This window comes from Strix uralensis, chromosome 4 (genome assembly GCF_047716275.1).
Source record: "Strix uralensis isolate ZFMK-TIS-50842 chromosome 4, bStrUra1, whole genome shotgun sequence".
Classification (NCBI taxonomy): domain Eukaryota; kingdom Metazoa; phylum Chordata; class Aves; order Strigiformes; family Strigidae; genus Strix; species Strix uralensis.
Genome location: NC_133975.1, coordinates 36,542,652 through 36,568,158, shown reverse-complemented (window position 1 = coordinate 36,568,158; position 25,507 = coordinate 36,542,652). Strand labels below are relative to the sequence as shown.

Sequence of the window (25,507 nt, the reverse complement as noted above, 5' to 3'; positions counted from 1 at the left end):
ATTGGATTTCCCAGTAGTCCATGTGCAGCTTTAGGAGTGCATTGCAGGGAATATTCTCTATGTACAGCTCTGAACAGCCATAAAATAAGAAAATACATTTTAGCTGTGTGTGTTATACAGCGGTGATGTAGCCGCACATCAGGCTTCTCAGAAAATGTGTCATAATTATATTAATTTAAAGTTTATTCTTATCCTAATTAGATTAGTTAAATATTCCTTAAAAAAAAACAACCAAAAAGCTTAACAGTTATTACTTTCCTCAAAACGATTGTGTGAGAGTTGTATTTATAATTACCTTTCTGTTATTTGCATGTATATTAAGACAAGCATTTGAGAGTTTGGCTTGGCCAAAACCAGCTATGTATTTCATGCATTTCCCTTACTTGCCTTTCATTATCTATTTAGCTGTCTCCTTAAAATAAGTAAACAAAAATTTGTTACCATTAGGACATAAAGGTGTAATTCTGGGTGGCTTATCAAATTAAGAAATAACATAGTCACACTGCTGCCGTTGTCTCAAGAAAAATCATGTAACTTCTTTGCTGTAGTTTTCCCATTTGCACAACGTTTAATCACTCCTCCTTCCTCTGGCTGTTGTGTAGCTCAATTCATTAGTATTTTTGTAAAGTTTTGAGCCCCTCAGAAATAAGCACTGCATGGATACCACATGGTCTGTGCATGCAGAATAGCTCAAATGAGCAGAGAAGTTACTCGGAGACAGCACCAGCTGCCACAGGGCCCAGCTGCAGAGCTGCTGTGCCTGACGTGTGGGTGAGCCTCGGCACAAGCACTGGGAAAGGAGGGTGGGAAGAATGGGAGAACAGTCAGGAAAATGCAGACGGGACAGATGGAGTATTGGTACGCAGTCAGAAAGCTACATGGTAGGTACCTTAAAAATGGAAATAACACACGCAGCTGTTTGAAGAAGACATTTCAGGGTGATTTGATTGCTGATGGACAGGATTGCAAAGCTGTACGTAAAGTGTAGTAGTGGCTAGCTCGAAGCCTGATCCAGGACTGACATAGTATTTAGGGTAAAGTTTAGTCCATTAAAGGTATTGCTCCATGTGTAGCCTTCAAACTGAAAGAGAAGCGTGGGGCAGTGATGACAACTGAATTTGCAAGCCAGTCATCTGGCAGCCCAAATGTTCCACTGTTTGCTTTCAAAGTAGAATAGCTTATCTGTTGGTTTCTTCCCCACAAGGTTTTAGAAGAGAATGGAGAACAAGTGCCCTGTTACTCTGTCATGGTGAGTTTACAAGAAGTTGGTGGGGCTGAAACTAAGAACTGGACTGTTCCCAGGAAACTCAGTGAGTTTCAGAACCTACACCGGAAACTCAGTGAGGTACGGATCTCGCTTAGGGGAGGGAGAAGGAGCACATTGCTAAAATTTGTCAGATTGAAGCTTGGAGAAGGGAAAACCAGATAAAAATGTAATATTGCTGCTTTTTATGCCAGCCTTTTGGCTTTTAGCCTTTTAGAGCTAGTTTTCTATCTGCATGTTTCTGGCCTCCACCAGATGCTTATAAAACTTGTTTATAATTTTGTTGTTCTTGTTCTTAATAATGAATGTTTACTGGACTACCCCAGTGTCAAAGTGGTATATGCTCTGCACTGTCATGCAAGAGCCTGCTTTAAAAACTAGATTTTTGTCTCTGGCTTCCAGGGAGCTATTAGAAGACACAGCTTTTGGGGCCAGAGAAGGTTTCCTTTTACAGTACTTTAACCTTTCTGCCCAGTAAAGGATAAATAATGATGGTGGTGTGAAGGGAAGGGGTTTAGATGTGTCAGCCCATAGTGGGTAAGGGAAGGTGTTTTTCAAGGTGCTGAGAGGGTTGTGGAAGGGAGATTAGTGTCTTCATTTCTGTTCTAACTACTCTGTGTTTTTCTGCACATGTATGTTAAGTGAGCTCTCCTTTCTCTTACACAGTGTTTTCCATCATTAAAGAAAGTTCAGTTGCCTTCTCTCAGCAAGCTGCCCTTCAAATCCATAGACCAGAAATTCATGGAGAAATCCAAGAACCAGCTTAATAACTTTCTGCAGGTAAGAAAACAAAGACAAAAACAACAGATGTCTAAACGGGAGAATTGAATCATGCCTCTGGAGTGGATCTTGTCTCTCCGTTGACTGAAGAGAGAGCCTGGAACAAATAGGTCAGATGTAAGGTTTGACGCTATAAATGTCAAAGTTGTCTAAAATGTCTGAAGTTGAGATGAATTTGGCTGATAGTAACCATTCTCTAGTCATAAGTTAATGTAAACTTTGATTAATTAAGAAATAGTAAATAATGAATCCTGTAATTACCACTTTTAACTACAACACTTCATAACAAATTTCTTATGAATTAGGACTTTTTTTATTTAAAAAGAAAGTTGTAAGATTAAAAACTTTAATCTTACTAGTTCTAACACTTTAGAACTAACTTCCTAAAGTATCTTTGATGTATCTTTGAGACATGGATTTTTTTTCTCACTCTACCTCTGAGCCATGTCTTAATCAGTTTTATTGGATGGCTTGACACATCTTGTTCCTTAATAAGAAATATTTAATTGATGTGCTGTTTCTGTCATTACTTTTCTTTCATAGAAATTGCTCTCTGATGAAAGACTCTGCCAGAGTGAAGCACTTTACGCCTTCTTGAGCCCTTCCCCAGAGCACCTCAAAGTTATTGATGTGCAAGGAAAGAAATCGTCTTTTTCGCTCTCCTCATTTCTAGAACGACTTCCTGGTGATTTGTTTTCTCATCAGGAGGTAAGTGGTAGAAAAGTAATCTTCCCAAATTTAATTACTTATACAATTTAAGCACGGAGAGCCATTAATATAATGTATGTGAATGGCAGGTAATATTGGAAGTCATTTCCAAAGGTGGATTTTAATTTACTGTAGGTGAACAAAGAGTCAGAAATAAGAGCTGTCTATGAATTTAAAAGTTGTTTATTAGTACAATAAGTTTCCTGCCCTTTGATAAATATATATAGGCAAATGTGTAACCTATCACAAATAAATGAATTGCAGTCCATGCGGGATTATTTATTTTTTATAGCAGAATTCCCCACTTTTTGTGCTCTTGACATGCATATTTCAGAGGGTTTTTGACAGGTAAAAATAGTTCTCTCTTAAGAAGCTTCTCTTGGCTGGGAACAGCTGTGTGTCCTTAATAATTTCTGGACAACTTCTGAAGCAAAGCTAGTATTGACAAAGAATTCTGGCAAATGGTACAGGCTCATTGAGGGAATTTTCAAACACAGGTGGAAGCCCATGGGGAAAAAACAGTTGAAGAATTTGATACTAATCCGTAAAAAACCCATTGTCTTCCAAAATGCAGTGAGGAATAGATTAGTGACTAAAATACCTCATCGACTAAAATTGACCATAATTCCATGGCTCTCTATTCTGTGTGGTTCATGTTGCAGATATGCAGCTTCCAAGGAGCTGTTTCTATTCCTCTTTTTAATTATATGTTATATTAAATAATTCTTTTCTTACATGCTGTAGTTGTCTGCAGTGGATTGGCCTTCTGCAGCATAAATGGAGTTTGAGGAACTTGTACAGTTCTAGTCTGTTAATAGGCAAAAAGGTGGTCATGCATCTCTCAGGAATAAGAGAATCCTATATATTTTCATTTTTCAGAATTGCACTGTATTTGCACCTAGATGCTGAATCCATATGTCTCGTTTCAGAGTAATAAATGTAAAGAAAGTTTGAGAAACTAATTTTACACTTCGATAACAGTTCTAAAAACAAAAATGCGTTCACTAAAATGACTGTTTGGTAGAAGTAGCATAGAAGCATGAAGTTATTTGTATTTCACTATTTAATTGAAAAACATCCTTCAGAAAAAGGAAGACTGCATGTATATTGTATTTACTGGAGTGTGTAGGAGGATAGTTAGGAAATACGGGAGAAGTAAAGGGAGTTTGTAATGAGAGTGCATGAGAGAGGAGAGAGAACAGAGAAATGAAGCAGAAATGAAGCAACTGGTACTGAAAAACTGAAGGAAGTCGAGCAAAAATGTGACAAGAGAGGAGTTGGAACATGGCTTCTTATTCAGTTTAATAATATTTACTTGTTACTTGTGGGACGAGGAGCTTAATTTTAGCTAGACCATATTATACCAGGCACTGTGCAAATGCAAAAATCATCCTACTCCACATCCACCTTCCCTCTCCTCTCCCCTCCTTTCCTAAGCTTAAACATAAGATGAGGCAACAGAATACAGATGGAGGGAAGTATAGGAAACTGTTAGACCTCTGAATCAGTATGGCAAGCATTTGTCATAGTTTAAAAATAATGATAAAATTAAGTGGAGGGAGGGGAATTGTGAGGTGGTCTGGGATCAGCTCTGATTTTTCCTGAACACCCTTGTCTTTCAGCATGACCTTTAGATGAGCTCAGTCTTGCCCAGTGATAGTAGTTTGGATAATTTACTAAAGCAGTTAGGGTTAAATGATTTGGTACAAGGTCATTAATGGAGTTAGTTGTGTTAAACCACACATTATAAAGCTGTTACAGTTGTGTTCTATTTGAACTAAGAATTCCTAGTTTAGTTTGTATTTTGGACTTTGTAGAAGTGAATGCTCTTGTGCAGCTCTGTCTTTGCCTTTTATGTCTCATTTCACATTTTTCAAATATGTGTTAGAGAAACAATATTACTTGAGTGCTGTTTTCAGGATTAGGTATTGCTGCAATTTCAGATCTCTCCTACATACAGCTCCTTGGACAGGGCTAGCTTTAGAACATATTTCTGAGCTGTCAAGGCCAAAACCAAATCAGAGGAAAAAATGCAGTTGATGCCATCTATAGGAAAGGCTTTTTGGTATATGAAGTGCTAATGGATAGAAAAATACATGGTGGTGTAATAATTTACACTTCTCATTGCATTTTCTAAATGATAGGGGAGTTAACTGAACACCAGAAAAACAGAGCAGGGACCTTGGAATAGTCATCAGGTTTACCCTCCTGCTCCAAGCAGACTCAACTGCACTGGCAAAATTCTTGGCGCATGTTTGACTGATGTGTTTTTTTAAACCTCTGATAGTTGGTGTTCTCTAGCCAAGCAAGGCAGCGTATCCCAGTGCCAGCTATCTTCGTGGTTAGAAACATTTTCTTACTGTCCAACCTAAACATTCCTTCCTTTAGCCAGCTAGCTCTTGTCCTGTCTGCAGCAAACACAGAACAGTTTGGGTTAGGATCATCTCAGTTATCAGGAGTTACTACTTTCCTTTTGTCTTTTATTATTTTATTTCTTAGACTGAGCAGCCACAATTTCTCCTAGTTTTTGTTAGGTTATGTTTTATTTAGTTCTTAAGGTTTTTCTCTGGACTTACTTGATTATCCATATTTTCCTTGAAAATATGGTGACTAAAATTTGAAACCTGATGCTTTCACTAGGTTTGCCCTTTCCCATGTATGAAAATAATTTTTATATCTATATGTGTATGTATGTGGTACAAACGGTGTTCGTGCTTAAACATCATGGTATTACACTGGCCTTTTCCACAGCAGTATGGCCCTGGGATATTTTTCTGTAGTCTTATCAGTATGAATTGTTCCATTTCCTGTATTTATACAGTGAGTTATTGCTGCTTTGTATCTGTCTTTATCAAAGTGCACCCTCTGGGCTTAACGACAAATTCAGTAAGCTCACGGGCAAATTCAGTAAGCTTATTTTCTGTTCTGTGGCCCAAGTCGTTAATGAAAATATAGAATGATGTCTACCATGAAAAATCAAGTAAAACATAGTTTCTTGAATAATTAAAATAATGAAGGGCCAAGAAGCCTGTTGACCAGAGGAAGATAGTGAGCAGGACTGGAGTTTGCTCTAGACTGTGTCCCTGGAAAAAACTCTGTTCATCGTCAGTGAATTTGTGTGCTTGTGTGGTAAGATGGGTAATGATTTGTGGTTTCCTTGTGTGGCATTTCTTGTCAGTATGGTGTGGCTTTTTGTTCCCTGCCCTCAGTCACAGCTTAGCCTAACATTGGCATAAAGCTTTAAAAGCTGGAGACTCATCAAGCTGTGGAAGTTGATAAACAGGGGAGTCTATGTGGATGTTCACGGTGCACTTCAGTGCTATGGGCTGGTTTTCTTTTGTTTTTCTGGTTACAAGGAGAGAAGCAGCATCTCGAGCAGCGCTTGAGGAAATGACAGATGTGACACAGGAAGTGAAGGGTGCAAGATATGTAAGTGTTGGAATATGCAACACTGTGGATTTACTTATTTATAGACAACTGTGCAGTGCTGTGTCTGGAGAAGATTCAGGGAGGAAGCATAGCTGAAGTCAGTGATGGGCTTTAGATGGGATTTGGCGGGTGTGAGGAAGGAGTAAGACAAACTGATGTACAGCTGAAACACTGTAGGATACTCTCTGTAGCAGGGTTCAAATGACAGGCAAGGGGTGACTGAAAGATTGTGACAATAAGAACAAGGCCAAGAAAGACACCAAAATAATGCAGGAGAAATAGAGCATGAAGCAGATTTTCCAAGCTACATGAAAAGAGGGGGAAAAAAAACAGATATTGGAATGACAAGGAAGAGATGATGGATTTCTTTGAAAATCAGGGCTGAAAAAAGAAAATTTGTCTGCACGCTGTTCTGACCATTCCTGAACCAGAGACTGGAGCGTTGCACCGGCCTCAGTGGAGGTCAGGTCTACCTCACCACAGCACGCCCTAAGCATAGACGGGCAGGGGAAGATCAGGAAAGCAAAGAGATGTGCTGGCTGCCACGAGTTATGGTAGGTGATGTAGTCCTGATGCTGAAGCAGATCTTCATGACACTGAGAAACAACCTGCTGTCTGCTCTTCATTCTTCAACAAATGGTATTGCCCAAACTGAGGTGGTTCAATCCATTCTTTTCCCATGTCTGTTCTGAAGAGCTCTACTACCTTCAGTACCCTGAGCTTGGGTTTCCTCAGGCTCAGGTCACTAACTATCACCTATTATGTTTCTGCCTGGGACAGGTACTCGTTAACCGTGCTTGTCTTTGCAGTAGCCAGTTCCTCTTCTGCCACTGGGTTTGGTTCCCGGCTTACTGCAAGGCCAGCTTGCTGATGCCTCATCCCACTGAGTGGCTTCAGGTGTGCAAGGCACTATCTGCTCTCTGGGAGAGCCAGCTACCTGCTTCTCCCTATGCAATAAACAGATTCTCCCCCTTTCTTCCTAGCCGCTTGCGTTGCAAGCGGCTCTAGCTGGCTAGCTCCCCATCCTGGATGTTCTTCATGGGTGTTGTGTCAAAGGAGGCTTTTGCCTCCTGTTTGCCAGCTCCTGCCAGTAATAACGCTGTTTCTTGAGAGGGCTGGCTGTGCTCCTTCCCCAGAGTAACTAAATCCATTCTGGAAGAAGGATGGGGAATTGCAGTGCCTACTCATGTTGTGTTTCTCTTCCTAGGAAGAAACGGAAGAGGACAGTGACCTGTCGGACTATGGAGAGGAGGTGGATGGGAAAAGGGACTCTCTTGCTGAACCATGTTTCATGCTGATTGGAGAGATTTTTGAGCTGCGAGGAAGTAAGCTTTAAACCTGTTTATTTGCTAGTGGAATCTGTTGGCCAAGAAATCTGGGGCACTTTGTAATTTTAATTTTTGGGCTGTTTCAATAAGTGGAAATGTTCTTGCAATCTATATAGATAGTTTGTTTGGAGCTGTTCTTCAGTAGTTCATAATGTTGGTGCTTTCATTCAAAAGCGAGATTCCAATATAACACAGCAGTAAAAATGTAGCTGGTAGGGGAGAGCATCTGCATTCAATATTCTTAAGTTTTTAATTTAAAAAAACTGGAAAAAACAGAGTACAAAAGCATGTTTTCTGTAAATAGGCTGCGTATTAGAATGTATGAATTATGAGGAAGGAAAGATGGCTTTTTTACAGAACATGTCACTGACAAACCAATGTAATTTTAATGTCCATTTTAAATGTATTATGTATGCATTTTAGTTCTACAATTTGTATGGTAGAAAAGATGCTAAATTGTGGCATCTTTCAGTACCAGATTTTTTTTTTTCCCTCCTTTACGTAACTGAATGATGGTAATAAACTACTTTTGTTTTCATTTGAATGTGCAGCCACACTTGACACTCTATAAAATTATTTACAGGGTAACTATTACAAAATGCAGCACCTTCCAAAAATGGCAGATGTATCTTCCAAATATAGACTTTCTTGTGCTGATGGTGAACAGCATGAAAGATTAACCAGTAATTACTAGGAAGCACTCACATTTGTTTCCTTTATTTGTAATGAAAAGCTAAATGCTTGGTTTATTTGAGTGAAAATGTTTTCAGAATTTTAATGATGCTGCTCTGTGTAAAAAACATTATACTAGTAGGTATGAACAGGGTGTGAATTTTGAGGGGTTTTCTTTCTTCTAGTAGAAAAAGAGTTTTTGGGTAGTTGTATGGCTCAAACCTAAAATATTCATAAACATAAAAGTTTACAGTGTAAACTACAAATGCATATTACAGATATGTTTATGTAATCTGCAGCGCTTAAAAACCATGTAGCAAACAGTACAGGGAAAGCAGTTAAGAAAACTGAGACCTGTGTACAATTAGTGAAATCTTATAAAGGATTATAACAGATATGTTTACTGTAGGGTCAGGTTGGGGTTTTTTTATTGGAGGGGATGGGAGTGAAAGTTTTGGACATGATCATGGGTTCCCTAATGTTTTTAACTTCTTGATCCTTATTTTCTGTCATTTTTCATTGTTCCAGTGTTCAAGTGGGTCAGAAGAACATTAATTGCACTAGTACAAGTCACTTTTGGAAGAACTATCAACAAGTAAGTAGGTGTTACTTTAACTGAACCTGCACTGTTGTTCTATGAAAAAAAGACTTGAGAGCAGAATTGTTAAAAAAAAAATAAATAATCTGAACATTCTGTTGTATACGAAATCTGCATTTGCTTTCCACAGCTCAATTTACAAATGTGCTGATTAGAGAAGACACAGATATGTGAATTACCTTTTCCATTATTTTTTCATCTACACAGGGCTTTGCTTTTGGAAGAACACAGTATTTCATAGGATTTCATTTTACATATATATAAAATGACATGCTGTCCTGTTTTTCTGAATGGCCTGGCTCTGAATGGCTTTTATTAGTTTGTGCTTTATCTTAGTCGCATGAAAATTTTTGCCAGATCTGAAACTAGGTTTCCATTATAAGTAATTTCTTTCAAATCAAATACATGTTTCTCTAAAGTGACTGAAATAATGTTTGTACCTGATGGGAACTATTAATTTATAACATGAAACCTGTACGTGTGTAACAGTGTTTTCATACAGGTATTTTTCTATATCATTTGAAGACATGTCTGCCAACTGAGGCCTGGGCAAGGCAATGAAGTAAGCATGTGTGTCTGTACACACCTTTCATGTGGAAAGCTGTGTCATTGGTCAGAAAAATTTTGGAAAAGCATTTCTTTTCTTGTCAGACACAAAGAAAGGCCTACAGGAAAACTTGATTCAATAGAGCAGATGATTGATACAAACACATTTCCCATGACTCTTTGATCAGTACTGAAGCTCTTACGCATGCTGATGTTTTTCTTATGAAAATCTGTGATTTCTGTAGCACATTCATATAGGCAAAGGGCCACTCTGAGAATCTGATGCAATGCATTGTTTTGCTTTGGTGTAGCAGTGGGACTATTACTGAGGTGTCACAGCTGAGAAATCTACCAGTGGAACAGGCTGGTCCTTCGTCCAGTCAGTGACTAAATTTGCACACCTGGATGACTTTTAAAACCTGCCACATATGTTATGTAGTGGTCAATGGGACAAGAAACGATGGAAGGTCACACAGTTGGCTCCTGCTGAACTGATGGTCTCTGGCAGTATCCATTCACTGGGTTTTTAATTGATTAGTTAATTTGTTCACACACTACTAAGAACTAGCATGAAAGACACGTGAGAGAGGACAGAGGAGGAATGTGTGTGTGTGAGCACAGCATGCGTGCAAAATTGCTGTGTAGCTTTTTACATGTTGGTTGAACTTTTATATTTGTTGATGTTAAGGGTTTCAGCTGTACTGTGGCACCGTCAGGCAGTACTGCCTGGAGCCTGCTGTCTGCCTCGGACTCCTCGAGCTGAAGGCTACAGAGAGTGCCTGCAGCCACGGGAGGAGCCTGCCATCTCTGTTTGTAATCCTTTCACTAATGTGCTGTTGGTATCTGTGAGGGAATTTACTGTGCTTTTATCAAAACTTCACCTGTTTTTATCCCACCAGGCACATCTGTGCATGCAACTAGTTTGGAGTTCGCTACAATTAGCTAATTTTTACGTCTTGACCCAGTGGAGCTTTTGTACTGCCCATCCTTGAAATATATACACGTTTCAGTGTAGTACTTGTAATTTGTAACATATGTTTGTGGATTATGTTGAAATGTAGCTGCTTTCACATCTCAGTCAGGTATCTGGAGTGACCTAGACCCTAGAGGACCCAGAGCTAAATATGTCTTGCTGTGATACTGGTGAAATCAGCTCAGATAAATTGGGATAATTACATGAAAACAAGAATCACTTCCACTGCTTTCAGGAGGAAAAAGAATAAATCTGCATAAAACGTGAAAGACCAGCTCTAATGTGCTCCCTTCTACACTTCTTTACAGGCAAATCCGTGACACTGTACACTGGATGTTCAGTGAACCAATGCTTGTTTACTACATTGGTGTGTTTCGAGATGCTTTTTGGCCAAATGGAAAGTTAGCACCACCATCGAGAGCTAAGAGCGATGAACAAAAGCAAGAGACAAAACAGAGAGCACAGCAAAAACTACTTGAAAACATTCCAGGTGAGATCACTTCCATTCTGCTTAATCACAGATTTAATAACTACTAAGGAAACTGGTTAATCAAATACTGTTCTGCTGCATTTTCAGATTTTTCCTGTAGAGTTGTAAATTATGGTTATTTGCATAAGTAAGGATAATTTTGGCCATATTCTTTGCTTTTCCTGTACATCTGGTAAAGGGCATGGATTTGGGTGTTACTGGTGGATGCAAAATCCAGTTTTGCTGTACTTCTGTATGTAATATTCATCAAGGAACCTAAGTTAAGTCAAGATGCTCTCTGCTGGTTCTCTGTGAGCAAGTATCAGGTGGTTCTGCTACCTGGAACTACTTGACAAATAGGGAGAGTGGTACCACCCCAATTACTTCTTCCTTTTCTATTTCAAAATTGAAGAGGGAGGTCTGGGCAGACTGTCAGTGTTGTGTGTTGCTGTCTATTTCTGATGAGAGGTTTCAGGGCACTGAATGTTAGAGGGACCTGCAGCTTGGACAGAAGCATCCTAGATTGAGTGGAGTTTCCAGTACTTTCCCTTGTCTGCCCTCACCTCCCAAGCCCAGGCAGCTTCCTCTTTGGCATGCGCGCTTCTGGGGGCACCGTTCTGAGATGTTCCATCCCGTCCCATTCACAGGAGAGGGAGTTCCATTTCATAATTCTGACTCTTCAGAGATTACATAAACCCAAAGGCACCTATCTGGGAAGAACCGAAATCATTCCGTTTAGCCCTTGGAAACACACTTAAACATAGCTTGAATGCATTTTGTCTCCCCTCCAGCTGAATAGAATGTACTTTAATGAGCTATTTTACGGCTTCACTGAGATATCTCATATACCCCCTTGCATTAGGTTTAATCAACTTCTACTGCAAAAATAGCAGCAGGTATGCATGCAAAATACTCGTCATTTGATGTGTGACCAACCCTCCATTTACTCTCTGTTACATACTCCTCACCTGCTTACCTAGAAGAGCCTTCCCTAGTTGGTTTGTGGTTTGGTTTGTTTTTTTCTGAGTTTGGAGAGATACGTCAGGACATAGCTGAATGCACTTTAAATTAATGATGAAGCATTGGATCACTATTTATTCCCTAATCCAAAATGTAAATAATTGACTTAGAATTCTCTTATCTGCTTACTTGTGGGAAGTATTTTCTGTGAAGATTGAGAGGCGATTAAAGTGCTAAATCTGTTTTAACTGTTCTAGGAATTCTTTGTGGCTGAAGGTGCATTTAAGTGAGTGGTTTAATAATGTATGAGATTAGATTTGAGTCTGCGAGGTGAACCACCTAAAAGGCGTACTGTGTATCATGTTAAAACACTTTAAATGTTGTCACTGAGATGCATACATTATTATTTACCTTGGGTAACTTGAGAATAAGGGTATCTTTTCAACCTGTGACCTATATGTGTTTTTAAAAGGTTGGTGAATGGGGACTATGCATCTTGTAACCAAGGGCCATGAAGTGCAGTGGTTTTGGTTTCCCTCCTTCGTGGGTAGTAGTGTTAGCTGGAGGTTTTGCCTAGTGTGAGTGAAACAATGTAAGCTGAAGTAACATTTGTTGCAGATGCTCTACAGAGTCTTGTTGGACAACAAAATGCCCGTCATGGTGTAGTGAAAGTGTTCAATGCCTTGCAAGAAAGAAAGGCTAACAAGCATCTACTCTATGTGAGTAACCAGAAAAGTAGCCTTTTAACTTTATAATCCTGTTAATTGCTGAGCTCTGCTCACTCAGTATTAAAGCCTGGGGTGTGTGTTTTCACAGATTTATGTTGAAGCGTTGTTCCGTGTGCAATTAACTTTTTCTGTTATTCAGTCAGAAAAAATCTACTTTGTTCCATCATTTGACTAATTTTGTATAACAAAAAGCTGTTAAAGTTTAAAAACAGTATTGCTTTTGTCTAAAAGAGCCTCTGCCACATCCAACTTGCCTGACTTCATAAGGTGTGAACTGATTTCTTCATGTAGCTGAGAAACATAAATGTATCTTGGAGAATCCTAGAGAAGGAGAGCTCCAGGGCTGGCTCACAGTTACGACATGAGCCCTCCAAAAGTCCCACTCCTCTGCTGTTGGTTGGGACTGGTCGGAGTACGCAGCTGGATCCCAGCATAACGCCTTCCCTCTCAGTCGTCTCTTCTGGTTCGTTTCCTGCAGCAGCCAGTCACATAACGTAGCCTCAGCGCCGGAGTGGAGGCAGCCCGCTCAGGAGTGCATGCCCTGGCGCTTGCTCGTGTAGCTGCCACAGCTTTGACAGAACAGCACCAGTTTATACAGAGTGGCAAATGCCCACCTGAAAGCAGCTGCCCCTGGCACTTGCCTTCTTTCAGCCTTAAGGCATTTCCCATGTTATCTGTAGGGCACATGCCAACTTTAGGATGAAAGAAAAGTAGTTGCATGATTGATGAGTAGAATGACCCTATGTGCTTCTGTTATCTGTGATGCTCTAAACATTACAGAAAGGAAAAAGCAATTCTCATTTGAGACTTGCGCTCATCTTAACTCTTTTCTGTTTTTCAGGTTTTGCTGGAACTGCTGCTAACTGAAGTGTGTCCTGAGCTAAGAGCTCATTTAGAGCAGCTTAATGCCACTTAGGTTTGAATCTGCACAATTGGACCACTAGAGAAATGTCTATGTCCAATAATAGACATGAAACTTATTTTCCTCTTTTCCATAGAGGGCTGAGGACTATGATTATTTTTAGCGTTTTTCTTTCCTCTTGAGTTTTTTGTGAAGTAAACAGACTTGAAAAGATCTGATGCTGTAGTAGGGTAGACAAAACAATGCTGTATAGTTGCCAATTTTTATTTAAATTGTTCTATTTGACTACTCTTCTGTTTCAAATATAGATTGAAAAATAAATGTTCATATAAGCTGAAAGAAACCAGAAAATATTTTAAACATTTATGAAAAGAAATTTTGCTTATAGTGGTAAACTAATGAATGTTGTACAGTTCTAATCTCCTCACTGAGGATTTGAGCATTCCTTTTTTCTTGTGTATTGAAAAAGCCTTGTCGTGCAATACTACATGTAAAGCTATTGTGAAAATTTTATCAATTTTGTTTTTACCAAAGACTTCCCGTAGTTTGAAGCATTTGTAAGCAATAAATAACACAACTGGATTGCAGTACTTGATAACGAGGCTGTACTGACAACTAATGAATGAGTTTGACAGCACTAGTTTCATAGGGAATATTTACGTTACTTTGAAGTCTGTGTCAAAAATATGTGTTGTAAACTAGTATGTCCTAACAGAACGCCTGTGTTAAGTGTTAGTTCAGAGATTAGTGCTTATGAATTGCTTCTATGAATGATTAAGTAGACATTTAATTAAACCATTCTAATAACTTCCCTGATATTACTCAGGGCTCTTTTATTCAAATACCCCAATTTCAAACAACCTTCAAATCTTTCCCTTATTTTATACAAGGAAGGAAAACTATGTCTTCAGTGTTTTTTTAATTTATGTAAAAATATGTAAATATGGTCTTAATGCACATCTAAATAATTAAACATCATCAAAAATCCCTAGGTGACACTCATTACTTTCTTGTAAATTCAGTACAGTTGTGCTCTTAGAAAAGCTGCTTGCAGTTAAGACCGGCTATATTGTAAGGTACATAAAATCCGTATGCTACATTTAAATCAATGTTTCTAGTAACATCTAGCCTTCTGTTCCAAGAGGTTCAAAAAAGTTTTCAAGTCACGGCACAGTCCTAAGAAGCAAGCCGAATTCTGCACGTACACAGTTTGACAAGTGAATAGGTATTTAGACATGTGCAATCTTACCATAGCAATCAGTAAAATTTACTAGTGGTTAATCAAAGTATCTTTTGATAAAAGATTCAGCATAACATTGCTCAGGCATATGCATTCCAAGCAAGAGGTTTTCAACTATTTCTAGTACAAACAGAGGCAGTGTGAGTGCAATATGAAGAAGGATTGAGGAGAACAGGCGCTGTGCAGAGGACATGTATATTGAATGTCTTCGTACTAATGTCTTTTTTCCCATAGTTCTGTAAGCAGTATTTTCTAGTTTTAGAAATTGACATGGTTTGAACTGTACAGCTTAGTGTCATACAGGCCAGTTTCCAACTTTGAATCTCTTCAGTCCAAGAGTAAAATGTGTTAAGACATGTCAGTAGATCTAGATGCATTAGAAAAGCATGCGAAAGAAGGTACATGCACCACTAAGAAAGGTAAGATTTAAAAATAGTCGTGACCTGTGAATGGGTTGTATGTGAAAACTAGACAAGTTTGGGCTTAAGCTTTTTGAAATATTAAAATTTAATGTTTAAATACTAAAAATGCAGGAAAGGAGACAACCATTTTAATTTGGTTTTGGTTTGATTCATGTGCTATATAGCAGTATGACATGAAGAAGACACAGGACATCTGTCCTAGTAAAATGTCCTTAATAAACCTTAAGCCTTCAATACCATTTTTAAAAGTCTGCCTTTGCTTCATCTCAGTTAAAGAATGAGTGTGAGCTTTTTGCTTTCTCTTTTTTTTTTTAGATAAAAGAGAATCAGTAAATTGCTTTAAGTAATCATTTATAGAAAATTGAAAAGCAAGCAGTAAGTGGTGAACAGTCCATAATTACTGGAGATTAAAGGTGGTTTATTGTAGGAAACACATTTATATACCAGTCACAGTTAAAGGAAACACTAAATTCTCCCAAGATTAGCTGCCAGCTCAAGGTCAGAAGCAACACCAGGATCCAGAAGGCATGCCTTTGAAAACAAAGAATAGGGATTTCTAGTTTATAGCTAAAATAAAATTGTATGTTGTCAATATAACATTAATAAGGTCTTTAAGTTTTGTTGACATTATCTGAGATAATCACCTTGTTAAGAGTTAATATATTCAGCTTTAAATCCCTGTTTCTGATGCCACATAAGAGTGTACTTGACTATAGTGTTAGGCTTGGTTTTATTTTTTTATTCTGTTCGTTGGTATGGCGTGTGCTGGTACCACAGCGAGAAACATAGATCTGCTTACAGACAGAATCAGTTTCATTCACTTCCATCATCTATATCAGTACCCTTTGGGACGCCCATCTTCTCTTTCTTGCCTCTTTCAAAACTGACTGGGTCTAAGAAGGGTAGGTCAAAACCACAGCTGAGCAGTTAATTAAAACAGCAAACAAGATTTTAATTTTAAATGGGTATAATTGTATGGTTAACACAAGAATTATGTTCCAGGCACAAAAGAAAATGAACACACCCACAACTCTTGTCTTCTGTTTGTCCTAAAGTTATTGCTTCGCGTAGCGTCCTTGTTTATTTTCTGTTCCTTCTCTTTTGTTGTTGATGTAGAGATGCTTGGCATCAGTCAATAGAAAGAATCTTTTTATACTAAGAAGCTAGTGATGTTTCTAGATCAGTCTCAGATGTACAGCTAGTGCATGATGAGTAAAGGCTGCAATTTTCTTTCAGTTGTGATCGTATTACTAGACCTGATGGAAGACAGTGGGAAGGGCTATACACACACAAAGCCATGCAGCAATTTAATCCTGATGGGCCTCTTCCATGCCTTAGGACTTACCTAGGACTACTGGCTACAGTGTTGATAACAGCCCATCTTACATTCCTCTCCTGATCTCCTCCTCATCCTACCCTGTGTAACACTTTTCACAGCAGGAGAACAAAATGTTTAAAATGTATGTATTCAGAGGATCACCTGCTCTGGTAGACCTCTTGTATCAGTGGCTTCCCCGAGTAAGGAGCCACAAAAATTGTTATTTGATAATTTATCATTTAGATAACTTTCCGTTTATTTGGATTGCACTAAGCTGAACATCAGAGTATTCTACCTGCAGAAACAAATGGTCTCTACATGCACAGAAATTGTAGTCTCTCTGAAGCACACATCCAGTCTTGCTGCAGTCCCTTCAGTTGGCATAATCATCTTGCCTGGACTGTACCTTTAGGCATCACTGATATTATTTAGCAGATTTGTCTTCTAGAAGCCCTTATTGAGCTTTTTCCTCAAGCAATAAATCTGACTTCAACTTCACAACGTTCAAAAAAGGTGACCTATTTTCCCCTGTGTATCAGTAACAGTAGATCCTCAGCTATCGCTAAAAATGTAAATATAAAAATAAGCATGACAATCAGTTATGACTGATTTAAGTATTGTAAGTGAAGGTTGTAATTGTTGGAGTATCTAAAGTAGAGGAAAAGTGAGGAGAATGACAGACAGGAAAGTTTCAGAGAATGACAGACAGGAAATCAGTTGGGAATAAAATTATTCAAATCGTTTGGCTAATTTATCTTGCAGGTTATCAAGCTCTGCTGTGGTGATTATCACAGATTTTGTGGTTTGGCTGAAAGCATTGTTTGCTTAAGCAAGTGGGCAGATAGTATCCTATCAAGACTATATTTTTAGTAGTTTTCAATATACTTTTATCACTCTTCATTTTCTTGCACAGATATATATATTTTTTTTTACATAAATAATGTTGGAGTCTTTAACCAAACAGCAAGTTTAAAGACTCAAATCCGAGGTATCACTCAATTTCATGAGAACTAAATTAGTCTGCAAAACTTTCCCAACTTACCTGAGAATAGTATTTTTTAGCAGCGGCTTGATCTTGCTGTACACCTAGGCCAAGCTGGAGGCATCTAGCCAGGTAGAAAGCAGCCATAGCAACCCCCTTGGCTACATATGTAGGAAGACAATCAGTCATCTTTGCTAGCGTATCGATGTCATCGTTTTTTGTAATCCTGTTGTGGAATTTACAGCATTAGGTTTGATAATGCTATTTCAAGCAATAATTTAAGTTGCCCATATATGACTTGATAATGCTTCCTTTCCCTTTACATCATTCTCTAAAATAAGATGAAACCTACATGTAGTCAGCAGCCCAATGAGGATTCTTCTATTCAGTATTTGGCTTGAAGTTAATCTTATTTGAATATTGTGATATTAAATTGCAAACAAATATGTAACTTTTGCAGTCACTTTCACTATAGTTATACTAGTTATAAAAGGCAGCATGTTTTACGCTAATTGTTCCTATTAAAATATTTCATGGAAATTAATACATATGTGGAGGAAAGGCAAAGCTCTTATGTAATAGAGCAATCTCATCTAGTAGAAGATGTCCCTGCCCACAGCAGAGGAGTTGGAACTAGATGATTTTTAAAGGGCCAACCCAAACTATTCCATGATTCTAAAATTCCAGGTTCTTACTAGGATATTAGCAAATCACAGTAATCTGAAGATCCTAGACATACTCGAGAGCCTCAGGTTACAAGACCCACTTATGACTGTTTCAGCTCAATTATTTTCTTTCTCCTGCATGCATCTGTCTGCTTGCTGTCACCTTATTTTCAGCCTGTTGTTTTTACTAAGAACTGTTTAAGAATCAGAGGGACAAAGTGAACATTGTTTTAACTATCAGGCTATAATTACCTAGTATTGTTACCATACTATTAGGTACAACATTTTCTAAGTGAGAATTGATTTTTTTCTAACTGTTGTCTTAAAACAGAAGCCCCCAAGCCCTGTATCCTTTCCAGATACATAACAGTAATTACATGCTGCTTCACACACCATTTTAGTTTTTTGTTGTGTCAAATAGTTGCAGACTTGACAGAAAAAAGAAAACTGCAAGTCATTTCAGTTTGTAACTGCTCCCTGTAAATCAGTGTTTATGAAAGATTGTTCTGAACTAACCCTCTGGAAGTCAGTGCCTGCTAAACCACTTGAATGTGTTGAGAGCAATGTTCTCCCACCTAATTTGGTGCCATTCACAAATACAGTAACACAACAGAAAATAAAAAACCAAACCAACCAAGACTTACTAGCAAGGACATTCAAATATAACAGTAACCTATTACTGCTTTTATCTTTCCTGATATATAGCATTTTTGCCTTCCTTTCCAAAAGATACACAACAGGATGCTGATGCAAATAACAATACCCAGTCAAGTCGGGCAAAAATTCTAGTTCAGCACAGCTGCCTTCAAGAGCAACACACCATAGCAATGGGTAAGTACAGCTATATGGGATAACAAAATTGTTACTGAGGTGAAGTATCAGTAACTCATCTAGACTCCAAATATTAGGTAAGGTTATACTGTACGTAATCACATAATGTTTGTATGTTTGTACATAATGTAACAAACTGTGTAGTTGGTAAGAACATAGAAGAACAAACAAATTTTAGCAGAAGAGGTGCTTGATACAACTGGGTTGAACTGCTCTGAGACTTTTGCCTCAGGGCCAACAGCAGTCCCAATTAAGTGGAACTGTTTTGAGTACGGTGGCAGTATCTTTTGGTTCAGAAACAGTCATTCCTGGCTGTAGTATGGGCTTTCGTTGCTATTTCCTGCAATCACAATTGCAGCTGATGAAGTGCACTCTTGTTGGAATAATCTATGGTGCAGCATTGACTGGAGGAATGGGTTCCAAGTGAGACAAGCTAGCTATCAGTCAACTTTCAGTGCAAGAGAAAAAAAAGCAGCAGTTCAGAGAGAAAACAACCCTTTTCAGCAATAAGCGGAGCAAACAGCAGTCATTGCTGAACTACTGGATGACCAGAGCTGCTGCTATGCAGTGCTACCTATGGTGTAGGTTGAGTAAGGTGGTAGGTTGTGACATGTTTATTGCTGGGCAGCCGCAGCTTCATAAACATACCACAAAAAGCACAAATGCTGTTGTGTGGAGCTTGTATAAGTAGTCAGTGTATCTGCATCTTACTTCCAGCAAATTAATAATCTGATTGACGGATTGAGCTTTTAATATGCACTGGACAGCTCTGGAGGTTTGTCACAGAAATGTGCTGTTTATCATTAGTAGAACTGGTTTTCTCAGTGGTTTTTTTTTTTTAAATTTCTTTTTCCCCCTGGTTCAAGATACAGACTGGCTGTGTTTAATATTGCAGCCTGTACCAGCAGCCGCTATTTCTGCAATATGCAAACCACTCGGGAGTATGTAGGTGGAGCAGCGAGTCCCACAGTGACTGTAGAAAGGCCAGTCAGTGCTGCCGAACTGTGGCTCACACCAGTACCTCTACGCAAGCAGGTAATTGCCAGAAACCGCTGGCGTGCAGAAGCCTGTTTTGTGGCCCAGGCTTGAAAATGCTTATGCGGTGTGCAGCCCCACAAGCAGCAACTGATGGAAAGCCAAAGGGTGATGACTTGGCACTGTGCAGCAGCTGCTTGTAGGCCCCAGGCCGTGCTGCTCAGCCTGCAGGATCCCGCCCAGTATCAGTGCTTGCATTTCCTGTAAAGGACACAGGAACTGGACCAACGCACAAAGCTACAGAGCAAGGAAATGCTGGGGTGGGAGACAGTGGGTAGAAATGACATTAAGATGGGGGATGTGGAAAACAGAAGAATACTTGTAGGGGTTCAAAAGGGAACGGTGAAGGCAGGAGCCTAGAGCAGGTTCTGGACCGAGAAGACAGGAAGGCAGGGTTGAGTGTGGGCTTCTACTTAGTATTCCTAGTTCAAGGCTATTTTGCTTCCCGGGATCAGAAAGTAAAGTTCAACTGTACTGAATAATTGAGACCCTTAGAGTATTAATTTTGTCTGTGGTTTGCTATTCCCTCTTTAAAGATGAGGTCTTGCAATTCATTATCTCAAACGTCTCTTGAGTTTGAGACACAAGAGACTGAACTTAATCATTTTAATCTCAGTTCCACGGTCTTACATGAAGAACTACAATTAAAAAAAAGTGAAATTAACTTCACCTTTTGGCTACTGCAGCAGCTGTTGAATAAAATTTTCTGTTGTAATAATATTCGACAAGAAGGCCTTGAGCATAGATGCTTCCACGTTCTGCTGCTTCTCTCAAACACTCCAAAGCAGCTTTAGTGTTTTTACATATACCTTGTCCATAGAGATACATAACACCAAGGGCACCCTGTGATTCCAAATTTCCATTGCCACATGCTTCCGAATGCCAGAAAAAGGCCTAAACAAGAGGCACAAAGTTGGAGTATATATTCACTTTAGCTGCTTTTCTTGCATACTGTTTCCATAAAAGCTTTTACATTAACCAGCCTGTAAGAAGTGCGTGTATATAAAAGAAAGCAGAATCCTTGTAAGGCTTTTAAACCTGCCTTGTTTACTGGTGGAGCTGTCAATCAGTGACACCTGCTTCATTTCTGAAGGGTGCCAAGACTGACAACATTTTAATCCATTATATCCTTCTCCCTGATACTACCCCCCCACCAAAAAAAATCCCAGCTAGCAGTGTCAAGTGAGTCAAAATGAGGGATTCTGGCCATCTGTTCATATAGGCTTAAAATGGATGACAATACCTAGCAGTACTTAAAATACAGCTTTCAGAGTCAAATATATCACTCTACTCTTCCTGTGAAATTCCAAATTCATGAAACTCATGGGACTCATGAAACTCAAAAGGTACAAGTGGGCTTTACCTTCTTCAGATCTTTTGGAACTGACGCAGAATAAAGCATTCCTAAAGTACTCTGGGCCTTCACACTTGCTTTTGGGTTCCCATGGTCTGCAGCAATAAGCCACAACCTAAGAAAATGGGGACAAAGGAGGTTTAAGTAACACAGCATCTTAGCATCTTTCCTCAGGAAAATTACTGACTGCCATTACCTTTCAGCCTCTTCAGTTGACTGCTTAACACCACATCCTTCATAATACGCTCTGCCAAGATTGTATGCAGCTGCAAACTTCAAGTGTCTTGCTTTCGGGGAATCAGAGTTGAGTATTTTCTTCATGTATTCCACTCCCTTTTCCTAAAATTGAGATACTTTAATTATTACATTCAGACTGGGAAGAGGATGAAATAAAGAACCTGAGAATCCACTAACTTCTGCAAGACAGGTACTTTTTCCACTTTGAAGAAAGGCTGAGGCATACTGATAGGACAGTCTGGAGAACAGTATCATACCAAAGCGGAACTGACCTTTAGTTACTAGGCAGCCCCTAGATTTTTCTACTCCAGCATATTTTTAATGTGAAACATTTCCTTATAAACGTTCATCTAATATAATATTACTCTTCCCCATTGCTAAAAATTTTCTCAGAAATATTCTTGTGCTTACATAAATGAATGTCATGTCCTAAACTTGCTACATTTTCAATTTTAGACTTCTGTAAACTTTTTTTGCATTGCATGATATATCTGAAATCCTAAACCAACCTTAACAGAAGGCAAAGCAATACAATAGTACGCTCTGAAGTCCCTCCATTGAAAATACCTTAGATTAATAATGGACAAAAAAGTGATCGTGTTAAATAAGCAAATGGAGAATGTTGTGTATCAGCAGCTGTACAGTGTATCATCCAAGGACCTTATAAGTATTTTGGAAACAAGATCTATGCTGTTAGGATTTAGCATGGACACCCTGTTTTAATATACTAGAAACAAAACAGTCCTTTATAAAAGGCTCCTCCTTTATTCACCTCTCGTAATACACAAAAAAAGAAAGAAACTTTACTAAAATGTTTAGTTGCAAGTACACCAATGCGGTAACTATACAGGCATACAGCACACAGAATAAATGAACCACCCCTAAAAAGAATATTTTCTGCTCTGCTGACAATCCTCTAAGCACCAGATAAGAATCTGGTTTGTTAATACAGTTGGGTTAATTTTCATGCTCTCCTGTCTTGTTATCTACCCTTTCTTTCATCCTCTTTGTATTCTTTCCTTATACCATTCTTTAAGATCATGTTCTCTAATAAATTCTTCTTATTGTAGCAATTAATTCCTTTGTCTTTCTGGTTTTGTAATGTAATTCTTCAATTTGAATTCTTCAAATTCTTGCAAACTAATTCTTCATTTGTCTAATTTAAAAATATTATTGCGAACCACTGGCAGAAACACAGTCTTCCTTAGCATCCATGTTAAGAGAATAGAAGGTACCTTAAAAAACATCTTTGTGCAACAGATGTTTTACACTTTGAAATATAGTTGTTTGATTTCCATTTTTACATATTTTTATTTATATATACTGCTTATTAAAAAGTAACAAATTAATAGCAAATTTTAAACATAGCTTCCACACACAAAGTACAACCAAACCCTTAGAAGTTCTATTTTAAAATACAAATTATATTTTTCATATAAACTTATTATAGGTATTTTTGAGAACTCCTTCAGCCCAGAACCCTCTCTCTTTAATGACACTTTGTAAACATCTGTACTTTATGAAACTCATTCTAAATCAAAGACCTGTTTATTTTAAACTAAAGAAGTTTTTAGCAATTATCAGCTAATGTTAAAAGTAAAAATTGTACAGCTAGATTACTCACAGGGTCTTCTTTAGTGCCTAGTCCATCATAATGCATTACACCAAGCTGATACATTGCTTGAAAGTCTGTATCCTTGATTTTTTCAAATTGTATTAATGCTTCTTCATACAACCCCTGGGAAGGACAGAACAAAAAATTAAGTACACAGAACAAAGAGTACATACAGCAGCTTAACTTTCTAGCATACACTTACAGTTTTTCAACCTGGAGCATTGAACAAAGAACAAAAAATTGCAACCATAGATAGAAGGGGCAGAAACTGGAAATAGAGTAAGTCAGAAACCACAAGTTAGTTGGATGGGGTGGAAGTGCTTAGGGCTTTCAGAAAAGTTTTCATTGATTTTATATGCATTCAAAAAACCCTAAATATAAGTTAGTGGTATACAAACATCATCTCTGAAACCAAAAGATGCTCTGACAACCTTTCTTCCTCTCCCTCAAAATGCCATCTTTTTAATTTAATAAGGGTCTTAATTCAGATGCCCTGTCCTATCTAGCTGACATCCCTTAACTTAGGTGAGCTATTCTTATACCCCGAGGGTTTAAGAGTCTGCTTTTACATCTCAACTAGGGGTTGGTTTCACAAAGACTAAACTCAGATGTCCGAAGACTTTATGGACACAGCTGTCTGCTGCACGTTTCTGATGCAGGCATCACCTGCAACAGCAGAGATAACTTGCACTTCCAGGAAAGAATCTTAGAGAGTATTTGCTGCATTAAGTCAAAGAAGAAACTATATTTAAAAATACACAGTTAAACAACTGTAATGTAAGAGTTAACTGAGCCTGGTGTCCTTATGAAAATATTTTTGTGCATGTGTATAAACATACGAAGTAAATACTATTGAAATTAAAATGTCTTCTCTACACTTCAAATTTTCTGCATGTTTTGATAAAACAATACCAGACTGCAAAAGCTTGGAACTGAGCGATAGTGCAATAGTCAGACATCCTCACAGTGACGATATGCCTCTTCTTGATACTGTCTAAACTACTAATTGTCTCAGAAGCTTAGCTGTTATGACTGTGTGGGTTTTTTTTTTAAAGAACTCTTGGAAAAAAAAAAAACCTAACTTTTTACAACGAGCTGTCGTGAGTATAAAAAAAGAAGTACAGGAGGCACCTGTACTCTCACCTTTCCTAAGAATTCAGTGCTATAAGGAGTTGTATGACGCTGATCGGGCAAAGCTGGGAGGCAACTGGAAGACCGCATTAGATGCTTGGGGAAGGTGTAGGAAAAAGGTATTTAGGGGGAACACCTGGTGATTTTCATGGAAGAAAACCAGGCATAGGCATCTCTTGTAGTTTTTTTTAAGGTGTCTCTTCCCACTGAAACCATATTGAAAGTTGTCAGCTTTATAATATTTACTTAAAAGAAGGAAGCCACAACCTCTTCGTAGTACAGTTGTCCTTTCAGAAAACGTGCCCGAGGATCTCCACCTGCTGTTCTCTCTGCCAACAGCTCCTCTGCTTTTGCAAGTAAAGCAGCATGGCTGCAGTTCCCTGCATAAAAATAGACACACATTTGTTTTTTTCTCAAAACAGATGGAACAGCATCAATAAGCACACTAAAGTTGTCCCCTTTTTATTACATTTTTTAAAAGACTAAGATGGAAGAGAGGACTATTTGATGCGAAGGAAACGTTCAGTGACGACAACTCGGCCCTTGTGAACTTTAAGTTCGCCAACCTGGAAGACCTTAAAAGCCAACTTGAACAAAAGAGCGGACCTGGCATCACAAAAGGCCTTTCAGCGGCAGCCAGGCAGTAGCAAGGCCGGGGGAGCCGCAGGGGTCCGGCGCCAGCGGGGCCCAGCCGCGGCGGCGGGAGGCGGCTCCCTCCCTCCCTCCCCGCTGCCTCAGGACCCGGCTGGGCGCCGCAGGCCCGTGGCGGGCGCTCCCCGCGCAGCTTCATCCCGCCCCGGCGGCGAGCGGCCTCCGGGGGGCCCCGCAGCCGGGAGGGGCCGGGGGCCGAGCTGCCAGGCGGCGGGAACCGCGCCCGCCCCGCCGTTAGCGGTGACTCGGGAGCTCCGCAGCGGCCCCTTGGTGTGAAGCGGCGGCCGGCGAGTGGCGGTTTCCGGTGGCGGTTTCCGGTGGCCGGTGACGGGTGGCCGGTGGCCGTTGTCCCGCTCGCAGTCCCAGAGCGGCCCAGCCCAGCCTGGGTGGCATCAAGCACCGCTCCGTCGTCGGTCCTTGGGGTCCCACAGCCTTCGACATGGCAGGAGGAGGGAGGCACAGAGAGTAACGGTGGTGTCTTCCCTTTGGGTTTTGGTCCATTTTCCCAAAGAAACGAGAGTGATGGTGTCCTGTAGGCCAGCGGTCTGTGGACGTCTAGCTGTTGGCCAGTGCCAAACAATGTGAAACTACGTGACAGATAGGACACGCTGCGGTTTGGGCATCCACTGGATCTTGCCCACTACCCACCGGTCCTCTTGCAAATTAAACACAAAGCCTGAAATACTCTGCAGAAAGCAATTATAGGCAA

At 39.3% G+C, this 25,507-nt stretch overlaps 2 protein-coding genes across 3 annotated transcripts in view; one reads left to right on the top strand and one right to left on the bottom strand.

Moving 5' to 3' along the window:
* Window positions 1–14,304, top strand: part of SNX25 (sorting nexin 25) — an 85,156-nt gene extending 70,852 nt beyond the window's left edge. Inside the window, exons 12-19 of the mRNA XM_074866382.1 lie at window positions 1,205–1,345; window positions 1,931–2,044; window positions 2,588–2,752; window positions 7,389–7,506; window positions 8,710–8,776; window positions 10,607–10,788; window positions 12,346–12,446; window positions 13,297–14,304. Coding sequence (XP_074722483.1) covers window positions 1,205–1,345; window positions 1,931–2,044; window positions 2,588–2,752; window positions 7,389–7,506; window positions 8,710–8,776; window positions 10,607–10,788; window positions 12,346–12,446; window positions 13,297–13,371 — 963 coding nt within the window. The 3' untranslated portion in view covers window positions 13,372–14,304. The remainder of the gene's footprint in view (window positions 1–1,204; window positions 1,346–1,930; window positions 2,045–2,587; window positions 2,753–7,388; window positions 7,507–8,709; window positions 8,777–10,606; window positions 10,789–12,345; window positions 12,447–13,296) is intronic.
* A 694-nt stretch (window positions 14,305–14,998) lies between these two features.
* Window positions 14,999–25,015, bottom strand: LRP2BP (LRP2 binding protein). Of its 2 annotated transcripts, none has more exons than XM_074866383.1 (8): window positions 24,754–25,015; window positions 24,415–24,527; window positions 23,026–23,139; window positions 21,361–21,503; window positions 21,174–21,279; window positions 20,481–20,704; window positions 17,340–17,505; window positions 14,999–15,510 (listed from the first exon to the last, which is right to left on the bottom strand). In XM_074866383.1, exons 1-8 carry the CDS (start codon window positions 24,935–24,937, stop codon window positions 15,445–15,447), a joined length of 1,116 nt encoding a protein of 371 aa, XP_074722484.1. In that variant the 5' UTR covers window positions 24,938–25,015; the 3' UTR covers window positions 14,999–15,444. The 2 variants fall into 2 exon arrangements, with proteins under 2 accessions (XP_074722484.1, XP_074722485.1); XM_074866384.1 differs by lacking the exon at window positions 14,999–15,510 and adding an exon at window positions 15,527–16,235.
* Window positions 25,016–25,507: the final 492 nt, after the last annotated feature.